The 13457-nt window shown below is 33.5% G+C and overlaps 2 protein-coding genes and 1 pseudogene across 2 annotated transcripts; 2 read left to right on the forward strand and 1 right to left on the reverse strand.

The window, feature by feature from the left end:
* The first annotated feature begins 1061 nt into the window (after positions 1-1061).
* On the forward strand, positions 1062-6147 carry LOC132945659 (uncharacterized; annotated as a pseudogene).
* Positions 6148-7023: 876 nt separating this feature from the next.
* LOC132945830 (WD repeat-containing protein 44) lies at positions 7024-10652 on the forward strand. The gene is made up of 8 exons (XM_061015611.1): positions 7024-7246; positions 7312-7405; positions 7464-7716; positions 7809-8083; positions 8153-8293; positions 8470-8724; positions 8788-9318; positions 9385-10652. Exons 1-8 carry the CDS (start codon positions 7179-7181, stop codon positions 10558-10560), a joined length of 2793 nt encoding a protein of 930 aa, XP_060871594.1. The 5' UTR covers positions 7024-7178; the 3' UTR covers positions 10561-10652.
* A 791-nt stretch (positions 10653-11443) lies between these two features.
* LOC132945835 (mitochondrial transcription rescue factor 1) lies at positions 11444-12472 on the reverse strand. The gene is made up of 3 exons (XM_061015615.1): positions 12095-12472; positions 11891-12015; positions 11444-11820 (listed from the first exon to the last, which is right to left on the reverse strand). The coding sequence occupies exons 1-3, from the start codon at positions 12278-12280 to the stop codon at positions 11562-11564; spliced, it is 570 nt and encodes a 189-aa protein (XP_060871598.1). The 5' UTR covers positions 12281-12472; the 3' UTR covers positions 11444-11561.
* Positions 12473-13457: the final 985 nt, after the last annotated feature.

A 13457-nucleotide genomic window follows, 5' to 3' on the forward strand; every position in this document is an offset into this window, starting at 1 on the left:
TAATATTAAATTATAAATTACAACATTTTTTTGTTTGTAGATACTAATAAATAATAATAATAATTATAAGTTATTTAATTTGTCTTAATTACTTTTGAGTCATGACTTTATAAACTATTACCTAAATTGTGAATTTTTCACCATATTACACAATTTAAAGTTTTTTTCTTGCATACTTGTTGCATATTTTCACGATTTTGACTGAATATATTATGTGGCATAATTTAACACTTTTTAGTGCATACAAATCGGCGCTCTACATATAAGATATTATATTGATATAAATATACAGGGTGTATCTTATGTCATTTTACACGGGTTTTTTTTTTTAACAATTATGGATCGATGACATAGAATTTCGTTAAAACAAAAAAAAACTTGTTTCTTTATTTTTAACAGGCAATTTTTTCATAACAATTTCAAAATTTTTAAACACGCAGATGTACCAATAGCAAAATTGACTTTTTTTTTCACATAGTAACTACTATTTTAGATTCTGATTTTGTAGCTAAGGATTGAAAATTTAAAACAAGATTCCACGTAAATAGGTAAATATATAAATTTCTTTATTCACAATAATATCATCAAATATACTTAGTAATATCATAGGCTGACTGACCGTTTTCGCTCAGAATCGTTTTTCTTATACAATGATATTATATCATCGAATTCAAATTTAACACCATCCATTACAGTGACCCACTTGTAACATACTGTACAGCAGAGCGACATCCACTTCCCACTTTTTTTTTTAATAATCTAAGTAAATACTAAATAAAAGTATTTTCGTTTTTCGCACTCAACCTATTCCATTGTTTAAGACACATTTAATTCGTTTCAATACAAGGACTTAGGACTGGTTAAATAAATGTTTTATAAAACTCACACTGAGTAAACGTATTGGGAAAATATCAAAACAATTAGGCTTTTATAAAACAACCATCAATTTATTCTTAAATAATTTACAATTTATTTTTATTGAATTAGGTATGTAGGGTTTTTTTTTCAAGTCTATATAATATAGTCTTCTGTATTTGACAATAATTACTCATTAAAATCGAATGTTGAAAATATTTCTCCAATTCCTGATTTACACTCTTTCTTTTTTTTTCTGTTTATGTTCAACCGGTCGATTATCGTCGAGTAGAAACGCTGGTTTTGGATATCAGGGAATGTCCGGCTTATGGACGTACTGCACTGAGGACGACGAGAGGACATTTTTCGGCGGACTGTCGGACTAGGACGCCTGGCGGCCACCGAGCCACCCCCGCGGGGGGGGGGGGGTTCTCATCAGGCCGCGACGACGGTGCGAGGTGCACTACAACAAGCGGCCGAACCAAGCCGGCAGTTTTCTGGAGAGGAGGATGCTCTGGTGCTCGACGGCGATTTCTATGGCATGCAGCGGCGGCAGCAGCCTGCACGGGACCAGGATCCGTCAAGCAAAGGACGAGTCAGGACCACCACCACGGAAATGCTGCCCGCGTCCGCGAAACCGGCCCGAGAGTTCGTTCTGGGGTCCGGCAGGCGGTCGCCCGGGCGGTTCGGACTAAAAAGCTTCCGGCTGCAGATCGAAGTGCGGCTCGTGCGTGCCGGAACCGGAGATGGTGACTAGAGGAGGATGAGGAACTTTCGGAGATGACGGTGAAACTGATAAAAGGGTAAGATGGTTTGATGACGATGGCAGTTCCGAGCAGTGCGATGTGGCTTTGAGAATTCCGGCGAGCATTTCATTTGGAAGCTCGCTGGTCAATCGTATAGGTATGCTGAAATTGTAATTTTAAGAATAATTATTAACAATTTTGACGATTTTTCGACACATTGTTATATAGTATATTATATAATAAGTCGTAACACTTTTAGTTCATAAATACTGTATGCTTATAACTTACGTTATTATAATGTAATGTGTTGTCATGTTGTCTGTTTGGTAATATTGGTAGTATATGTAATATTTGATTTGGATTTTGGACATGGGTTTGGCTGATCACTGAAAGTGCCGGCTTTTGCTGTGATGTTTAAATGTTATATGTACTCGTTTCTCTCGGAACTGCCACGTCTCTTCTTACCCTGTTCAGTTTCACCGTCACTCCGTTTGTTCCTCCTCAACTTCGACTCTGTTGTCACCATCTCCCGGTCCCGACACCTGCAACTCTGGCACGCGCACCTCGACATCTGCAGCAGGCTTTCTAGTCCGGTTCGCCCGGCCACTTGCCCGCCCCGACCACAGCAGAACGAACACCGTCCTCGCTCACGGGCGGGCCGGCTTCCCGGACGCGGGCAGCATTTCCATGACATTATGCCTTCGGTGGTCCTCCGGCGGCGGCTGATCTCCAAACTCGCCCTCGCCGATCCCGATCCTCTTCTCCGGCTGCTGCAAGTAACGCCGCTGCACGCCATAGTTTTTTTTATCCATCTCCGCCGTCGAGCTCACATCCTCCTCCTCCGCCGCCGGCCGTTCGGCCGCATATTACGTTGTAGTACACCAATCCTAAGCCGTCGTCGCTGCCCAACGAGAACGTGGCCCGGTCACCGCAGAGGAGGCCGACCGCGTCCACTCGGGATCGGCCTCGTGGCGTCCAGGTCCGACAGCCCACCGCTAGTCCTCTCTTTGTCCTCGGTGCAGTATGTCTCATTATTGTATAGGCGCCATTCCAGTCTGGCGCCACTCCAGTTTCTGGACATTCCCCGATGATTCTATCCAACTCCACCAGCGTTTCTCTCCAAGTGCGTCCGGTATGGGTTTGATCGGACGCCTGTGGTCGTATACATAATTAATTTTAAAAACTTAAATTTAAATAAGCAAATCTCGTTACTATGGTCCTAGATATTATTTATAACATTATGGCATTATATTTAATATATTTTTTCGTTTTTAGCCAGATGCCTATTATATAGTTGTGTAACTATGCATACGATATTAATGTTATACCTACCGAATAAGTTATACATTTTAGAATTAATATGACAATGAACAACGGATATAGATTATGGACATAAGCTCAACTAAGGAGGCTGGAATGGTGGAGTGGCCATGCACTCTCAAAAGTTACGCATAGCCTCCCTCCCTCCTAAATGAATTAATCTCTGAATTCGCATGGTATTATTAAAGTAAAATTAATAGATGAAAAATTTAGTTTACTTGAATTTTTTTTTGTCATAACCTATGGTAATAAATATAGTTACGACATAAAAAATACTGAATTCGATCGATACATTTTGTACGAGCGTGTATAAAAATAGCATATATTTTTATGCACATTAATATATTTTATATTACACACTATGGGCACTATATAGTACTACAATAATGTTTAGGTACAATAGGGCCGCCCAGTATCATTATGGTACGTGTTTGAAGTGTGAATGATGCGCGCATTTCTGGTACTTATATTATTACATATAGGAGTAGTCATTTTTGGCGGAATTATTGTACGTTTGTAGGTAGAACCGAACGGAATGAAAAATAATCCCAAACAATAACCGAACAAAGACAATAATAATATTATATTATAATGTGTAAATTTTTTAGTGTAATTTGTTGTGAACAAAATGCGGGCGCCTTATTTACAGGCTCATAGGTTATTGTTTCAAAGGCAGATGAAAAAAATTAAAAATCCTTAGTCACAGTTTTTATTTATAAGCATTTAAAGTTCAAATCTTGATAAAATACGGAAAAATCACGAAAATTAGCAAATTATTTTGAGTTGAGAATTCATAAAAACTTTTCTTTTGAAATCTAAGATTTGAAAATGTAATACAAGATTATCCATAAGTTTGTCTACCTTTATCAAAAAAAAAAATTTCTACAAGAAATTTTTCTTAATGGATTCTGATAAAGCCTTTTTTTCTGAACATTTTAATAGTTAAACCATCAATTTTAGTTAGCCAGTTTATTAACTATGGTCCTCTAAAGATTAGTAAAATATGCATTAATACTTTTAATTGAAATAATTGATATAGGTTTAATTTACAAGAGCTAAATAATTTTTTCTTATAACTACCTTTTTATATACTTAAGTAGTTTAATCGGTAATCTAATGACACTCTCTCAAAAAAAAAAAAACATAAACAAAATTGTTGGCAAACATAGTTTATTATTTTTATTTTAACATACAATCATCAAAATCAATATTATTATTTTAATTTGTTATTATAGGTAATCGTAATTAATTACTTCACAGTTACTTTTCTTACAATATCATAAATTTGGATTCATTATTAGGTGGCTAAAGTAATAATGGTAAATTGGTAAATGGTATTCGATTGATGACATTAATGCCTTAGTAGGTATGTATTGGGGTAAAAAAAAATTGTGCAATGAAAAAAGTGCAATTTCTGTGGTGCTCTTCTCGTAGTGGGATAAACTTGAAATTTGAACCATATATATTTAGGTTCCATATTTTGGTAGGTATCACGTGCAAAGTATGAATTTAGGAGTTAAAATTCATAACCCTTCTTATTTTTTAGTTTTGGACATTTACATTTTATTTTGTACTTTTCCTATCATAAATTTCTATCATACTTTTCTCACAATAGCATTAATTTGGATTAATATTAGGTGGCTCATGACTAAGGTAATACCTAATGGCATAGGCGCAAATTGACTAAATTTTTTAGGGGACTCAAGCCCCCCTCCCCAAAGGCCATATTGCTTAGTACCACAGAATATAAAAATTAGTACTAATTACTAGATTTTGAACTGGGGGGGACTTGACCGACATTTGGGGGGACTTGACCGACATTTGGGGGGACTAAGCCTAAGTATGCCTAAGTTAAGTACAAACCTATATTGAGATTGACTATTTATCCAAATATCTTGCAAATAGTTTCTTTTAAATCACGATTATTAAATAATTCTTAAAGAATTTCAACTGCTCAATTCATACTTTGCATGCGATATCTACTATAGGGAACCTAGCTATGGTTCAAATTTCAAGTTATAAAATAGTTAGTTATAAGAAAAAAATATTTAGCTCTTGTAAATTAAACCTATATCAATTATTTCAATTAAAATTATAAATGCATATTTTACTACACTTTAGAGGACCATAGTTAATCAACTAGCGAACCAAATTTGATGATTTGACCATCAAAAATTTCAAAGCTTTACCAGAATCTATTCAAAAATATAGTAGTTACCATTTAAAAAAAATAAAGTTGATTTTGCTATTGGTACACCTGCGTGTTTAAAAGTTTTGAAATTGTTATAAAAAAATAAAGACACGTTTTTTTTTTGTTTTAACGAAATTCTATATCATCGATCCATAATCCTTAAAAAGCCCCGCGTACAATGACATAAGATACACCCATTACACCCTGTATAATTAGTATGTCAATCGTCCTTACACAGAATCACACATCAACAAAACAGAATCTAAACTTTCCCAACACGGAAAATTGTATACTCTCAAACAAAGAAGAAGTACAAAATAACATTAATAAAAAAGATAGGTACCTATTATAAGCAAAAAAAGACAGTTAGGTATACACAATAAAAAATTGTTTTATTAATTAATTAACTAATTTATTTATTTAAATGCAACTTATAGTTGAATATAATTTTAATTACAGTGATACAGTAGGCCAATGATCTGAATTTGTAATTAGAACTAATGACTAATAAAATATGACATAACAGCAAAATATATATGTAATAGGTTTTTTTTTGTGTCTATATCCACCCACTCATATACAATAAACATATACGCGGGCAATACACAGTGGTGAATCAAGGGGGGGGGGGGCATTTACCCCCTCCTCCAATGTTCGTAGTTTCATTATGTTTTACACTGTGTTTAGCCAATTTTGAAGCTAATATTTGTACTTTTGCCCACCCCATGCCACCCCCCCCCCCAAAAATAAAATAAAAATAAGCCCTGGATCCACCACTGGTGCAATACATAATAGATTTATTATCGTGTACATATTGTCTACACGAATAGCTACAATAGGTATACTATTTATCGGCCTACTTGGGCATTTCAACGTAATTTATGATATAGGTAAGGTACGTAATATGCGCATATACCTTTATATATTATATATTATTCACGACGACAGCGAGAAATGTTTCATAATTAATTCAAACAAAATGCTTTGGGATCATTTGTGTGTGTGTGGGGGGGGGGGGGGGAAAGTTCAACAAAGTGTGCATTTTCCCCCGCGTGTTAGTTGTTACTAATAGTACGCTGGGCCAGTGCTGTATTTTGAACTCTAGGAGCATCCACGGATAAGAATATCTACCTATTTCTGCAGGGGATCCCGGGGCAAAAGAAAATTTTGGTGCACCTCAAAAAGATACACCGTTGCGCTTGTTTTTATTTTAAATAAATTACATAAACATAATATACTCTCAAGTATATACGTACGGCCTAAACATATTATTATTTATTATGTATATTAAATAAAATTAGAAAACATTTTGTTTATGAGGTAGAGTGGTAGTGCTGTATAATAGCATTAGAAGGTAGTTGAAAATCTAAATATCGACAAAAGAATTATTACGCTATGTCGCTATCTACAATTTTAGATTAAATTCTATAAACTGTTTTTCAACAGTGAGATAATTCAACTAAATTGTAAAAAGTTACAGCGTAATGAGTTGTAATAAACATTTATTTACATTTTTAATCACATAGCTAATATAATTTTCAGATTTCAATAATGTGAATTGTGAATAATAATGTAAATTACCTAATTAATTTTGGAAGTGCAAATGAGTAGTAATTTGGTATAATATAAATATTAATTTATAACTTTCCACTGATATTTTCTTACACATTCTCGAATTAAAATTTTATATTTTTAAATCGGTAGGTAATCATTTTTTTATTTTTTGTATTTTCAGTTTACTCGACATTGAAAGGTTGAAAATATTATATTGTATTAACAAACACACTGAATTATCTCTTGAACTTTTTTTTTTTTTATTGATAAGATATGTTAAGTGGTAAAATGGAATTTGGATAAAGCGATAGCGAAAGCAAAGTAGGTAATCATTTTAAAAACATTCTTATCTCAAATTTAAATAAGAATTAAGCAATAAAAAATAATGGCATAATGAATAATGATTAATTTATATTAATTAGCACTTTAAAAACTTCAAATCCATTTCATCTATTAAAAAAATAATTATGTTCTAACAATATATTATAGATTACAATGTTTATTTTTTAAAAATGTCCAATACTAGTAGTGATACAGATGAGTTTTTTGATGCTGAAGATTTTGCAGTTCGTGATCAAAAGTAATGATCGTTTTTTAATACCTTTGTTTAGCTTACATTTTATAAAATATTTGTTTGTTTTGAAGTGAACAATCCAAACAAACGGTCAAAACCGAAAAAGAACTTTTGGAAGAAAAAAAAAAAAATATGACATTCAAAATATCAAGTGCTCCCAAATTGGTATAATTAATGAATAACATTATTTTTAAAGAACTATTTACAAAAATAATCATACTAGGTTTCAGAGCACAATGGTCGCCGTAAGTTCAATGAAATTCGGCAGCACATGCAAATCGATGAAGACGAAATGCAAGCAGTATCTCCAACTGAAAGTCAAACCTCATCAGCTGATGGAGTATTCTTAGCACCTTCACATAGACCTAGTCATCCTTTTAGAGTTATTGAACCTGATGGAGCATCTGTGCAAAGTATATTATCCTTGGGTAAAGTTGGTCGATTATTGGGGAGCGTTCCTACAGATCATTTCATAGGTTTGTTTATTAAATTATTACATATATTATGTACCTTTATATTTCTTTTTATTAAATTGTTTAAAGTGATTTTAAAATAAAGTAACTTTTAGGAAAAGAATCTGCTCTGCGGCCATCAGAGAACAATAAATTATCTGAACCGGACACACCTGTTTCTGTTGAAGATAAACCTATTGTACCTCCAGAACCTTTCACAACTTTCACAGCTTTCCATGAACCTGATGTAATTTTAAGCACAAAATCTTCAAATAATGGTACTGTTAGTATAGATGCTGATAGACCTATTGCCCCTCCAAGGCGACGAAAACTCAAACAAATTAACATTTCAATTGAAAACGATGGTGCTAAAATAGAAGATAATTCAAATGTACATATATTATTAAGTTAAAGAATCAATTTAAGGGTTATAATAATTAATTTAATATTTTTTGAATAGAAATTGAATATTGAAAAAGATGAAACTAGTGTCAATTGTTTAACGAGTCCAGTGAGTACTATAGAATCACTGACAAGAGAATTAGAGCATTCGTTAGATCTTCATTCTGCTACCAAAGGTCAATATATAGTAAATCATCATGTAAGTAAAATATTTTATTTTAGTTTTTGCTAACTTTTTTCATTAAGCGTGATTGTAGAATATCTGTATTAAGATAGTTTTAAAAATACACCCTTTAAGGAATTTTGTTGACTGCACTCTACTTGGCAAGAATGTTTTTAAATATTGAAATTGTATAAAATATTTTACATTTTTAGGTTAGAGAAAAACCAGTTCTTAATATGATTAAAGAAGCAATTGAAGAAGTGAAAGAAAAATCTAAAACAATGGCTTCGCATAGTAATACCTACCCAATGGCTGGTTCAAGTGGTATAGCTTCTAATCGATCTTGTAATCGTGTTGCTTCGCGAGAACGTCGAAGATCAGCTGGCGATGAACAGGAGTTAAGAGATCAGCAACTAAATATGTTTTTAAAAACTCATACAGAGTCCGGGAAAAAATTAACTGATATAGTGAGTATTTTTGATTAATAAATATGAATCTTTATAAAAAATTATAAATTAATTTAAAAACAGGAAATATTGGAACAAATAACTGTGTTAAATTTGGATACCGGGGAAAGAGTTCCACTAAGTATAGCTGAAGATAAATTACCTCAATGCATTAACCCATTATCTCTACATATAATGCGCTTGACATCAGAATATGTAAGCACTCCCAATTTAGATTCCCATTCATTTAGAACAAATTCTATAAAGAAACTTAAGGAATCTGATGAAGAAAGCATTGGCAGTAAATCTAATGATACAGTAGCTACTGGACGAGATGACCCTGTAGATGAATCTGCCATACGTCGTCGCACAGCAAGAATCAAACGATTTTTGGGTACAACTGTTAAAAAAACTGTAAATAAAGCTAGAACTATCGCACATGAAGTATCACACGTAAGGCACAAAGAAGATGTTATGGATATTGTAGATTTAGTAGAAAGGCCACAACCCGCAACTGACGTTCCTAATGCTCCTCAAGTAAATGAAACATTCAAATTGAGAGCATCAAATAGCCATAAAGGACCCTATGAATTTGATTCTGTTCAGCATGTTCAAGTTAGTTAATTAAAACAAACAATTTTAAATACATAAATTTATATTGCTTACATTTTTTTTTTTTAGGAATTCTGCCATGAACATACTGGTCCTGTATGGTGTATGAAATTTTCTATGTGTGGTAGACTATTGGCTACTGCTGGACAAGACCGTGTACTTCGAGTTTGGGTTTTGCGAGATGCTTATAAAGATTTTCACGAAATGCGAAAAAAATATGATGCTGATAAAGTTTCACCAACCCCGTCAACAGAATCATTGGTTTCTCAACTCTCAGTAGATGATCAATCATTTTCAGCTGACCCAGACGATCGTGGGCCATTTATGTCACGTCCATTTTGTACATACACCGGACATCGTTCTGATTTGCTGGACATAGCTTGGTCAAAAAATTATTTTGTCCTGTCATCATCAATGGATAAAACTGTTAGGCTATGGCATATAAGCAGAAGAGAATGTTTATGTTGTTTTCAACATATTGATTTTGTAACAGCTATATGTTTTCATCCACGCGATGATCGTTATTTTTTGAGTGGGTCACTGGATGGAAAACTTCGTCTTTGGAATATTCCTGATAAGAAAGTAGCTGTTTGGAATGAAGTTGAAGGGCAGACTAAGCTCATTACTGCTGCTAATTTTTGTCAGAATGGTAAATTTGCTGTTGTAGGTTCATATGATGGTCGGTGTATATTTTACACAACAGATCAATTACGTTATCATACCCAAATACATGTGCGTTCTACAAGAGGCCGAAATTCAACAGGACGCAAAATTAGTGGTATTGAACCAATGCCTGGTGAAGATAAAGTCTTGGTAACTTCTAATGACAGTCGCATTAGATTATATGATCTCAGAGACTTAAATCTGTCTTGCAAGTATAAGGGCTATGTTAATATAAGTAGTCAAATCAAAGCTAGCTTCAGTCATGATGGCAAATACATTGTATGTGGGTCAGAAAACCAGTGCATATATGTTTGGAAAACCCATCATGACTATTCAAAATTCACATCGGTAAGACGAGATCGTAACGATTACTGGGAAGGAATCAAAGCTCATAATGCTGTTGTGACATGTGCAATTTTTGCCCCTAATCCAGAAGTGGTATTTAGACAAATGAAAACAGATGAAAACAGCAGCCAAGATGGATATGTTTTTGTAAGCGCAGATTTTAATGGTTGTATACGTGTATTTGTCAATCGAATGAAACCTAAACATAGTTCGTTACCAGCCAGTGCTATGGCATAATTTTATTCAACCCAAATTGGAATTTTTATTTTAATATTACAATTTTATGCTTGGCTTTGTAATGTAAATAAAACAAACTTTGATTATTGAAATTAATTTTATATATTATATGTTTTATTAATTAGTGACAATTTTAACTATTAGAAAATAATAATTATACTATTATAGTAATTATTAGCAGATGGTGAGGTATAATTAATTTTAATTTGTTACCATTATTTTATAACAAAATGTATTTTAAATCAATTCGGCTTCTGGTATTATTGTTTTTATGAATGTTAAATATTTTTTAATACATTGTCAACAAAATAATATCTACTCTTCAGTTTTTTATTTATTTACATAATATGTCACCGTTAATAATAATCTTTAATTTTGAAAGATTAAATATTTTACTCTACATCAAAAATGAAATATGTAATTTGGTAAATGGTTTTAATTTTATACTGTTTTAAGGAATTAATTCTATTTATCGTCACTATAAAACTCCAAATAATATTGTCCTGTTCAATGTTAGTAGTTTATAAAATACTGGTGTATAATACACTTGTTCCTGTTGTAAATATTGAAAACTTGATACTGTTGTAAGTACCTGTGATGCATACAATACCATAGTCTATAATAGTATGTAAGTACACAAAATAACTTTTGTTAATATTTATTAGTTATTAGTTTATTACTTATTTTTAATTGTACTATCCAGTCTACTAGTAGCTGATCCACATAATAGATGAAATATATTTCATTTATTCTGTGGCTGATCCATGAATATTAGAGGAGTGTTCACTTTAGTGTTGGTGCCATTTGTGGCATAATCAAATAAATTTCATCTTTGACACTAAAATGTTCACCTGTGACACAAGACAAAAATAAATTACCTGTATTGGCAGTGATCTTAAAATAAATTTATTTGTACAATGTTGAACACTTGGAGTTTAATCTATAAATGGTAATTATTCATATTATAATGAAATTATCTAATCTAAAAGTACAATATATTTTTATGTTTGTGATTTCCATTTATTTTCATAATTGTTTATCAGAAGGCTCTTATACTTTTTTAATTTTACATCTAATTCATCTCCATCTAATTCGGCAGACAATACTTCTACTCTTGATACTAAAAGAAAATCTGGATTATTTGGACTAGGACCTTTGACCAGATCCACCTCATCACCCACTTCTATTGAGTGGCTTTTCTTCATAACTTTTTCTCCATTCACTCGGATTCGACTTTCATAAAAAGCTACTTCAATCTTACTAAAAACAAATATATATTGATGTTGTAATAAATCGACAATCGTAATACTCATATCGCCAGTTAAATTACTTTCTAGACTTTCCTAGTGCGTGCTTTAGGACAGTATCCATTCTCATCGTACTGGTCCTGAATTTAATCAGTTGACTGGATTCGTCCATTTCTAAATCTAATTCATCGTCAGAATCTCGATCGTTCTACAAAATAAATAAATAAATCGATAAATTACAGATTCGTGTTCGAGGGGGTTGATGGATTCATTGGGCCGGACATTACTTCTTTCTTAGTGCGTTTGTAACGTCTGCCCGTGTTGACGCACTGAAATTTGTTTGCCAGAATCGGCTGTCGACATTGGTAGCAGATACTCCGAACCGAATGTCTGTTCAAAACCGATGACCGCAATCCAATGGGAACGGCGGTCGACGAGAGTCGGGACAAAAACCTCAGCGTATTGAACATCATGCTCAAATACCGTTTGAAACCCGGTAATACCGTGGAACAACAATGGCAGCACACGACTGTCTGAGCCACTCGAGCACGTAAAATTCGTCAAACGACGTACGAATTCGGAATCAAGATACGCATAAAATGTAAACGTAGGTACAATATCGAGAAACGAAATTCGGCAACGGGAATATTATATTGTCTCATCCACTCGTTATCAGTGTTCGCCGCTACCTGATAACAGTATCAGTACGAAACGCGAACGCGATTGCGGCGTTTAAATAGAAGTATTTTCCATCATACATTCGACCGGGAGCGGCGGCGCGCTCCTGTAATCCGGCTGCTCGGAGGTCGGATTGCGTGGATGGTTTGAGGTGGGGGTAACTGTGGCGGGACGCTCCGCGTTGAACGGACGTCCGCGCTAAGCTTGTCGTCAATATGGATCCGGCGGGGTAGCCCATCGGATCCAGGTTAGCTAAGGCGAGGCGAACCGGGCCAGGGGGGAAACCCAGCAGCCAAAAGTCTCCGCGGTGAGCAGTAGCGGGATCGCGTCTGCGAGTAGAACGCTCGTTTGCAGCCCCGCCGATACAACCAGACCGCAATCTACATTTTTTGCGTTTTTTTCCACGATTTTTTTTTTTTTTTTGCGTTTATTTATTTCAATTGAAATTATTAAAAAATTATTATTAAATTATTAACTTTAAAATTTTTTTTTTAAATTGAACTTTTAGTTGCAACTCAATTACCCTTAATTATTACAATGCACGGTTAAGATATTTAAAATTTTGTAACCGTTTTTTTTTTATAAAACATTTGTTTTGGAAAAAAGTTTACTACTCCCCAACGTCCAACTCAGTTTACACCTCGGTTACAATGACAACTATCTTATTATAAAAGCTAAATCATTTAGAATCAAAAGAAGTTTATTCGTGATGAAGGTTATACACTTTTACAGAAAGTTTAAAACATTATAGTGATCGCGTCTGCCACACCGACTCTACCAGGCGGCGATCTAAATTTTTTGCATTTTTTTCCACGGTTTTTTTTAGTTTTTTTCGTTTATTTATTTTAATTTCTGAATTATAATAAATATTAGTTATTATAAATAACTTTTGAACTTTTAGTTCCAACTTAACTAATGCCTTATAAGTTATAATTACCCTTACATGTATTATTACAATATACAATTAATATT

The sequence above is a fragment of the Metopolophium dirhodum genome, chromosome 5, assembly GCF_019925205.1.
Source record: "Metopolophium dirhodum isolate CAU chromosome 5, ASM1992520v1, whole genome shotgun sequence".
In the NCBI taxonomy this organism is placed as follows: domain Eukaryota; kingdom Metazoa; phylum Arthropoda; class Insecta; order Hemiptera; family Aphididae; genus Metopolophium; species Metopolophium dirhodum.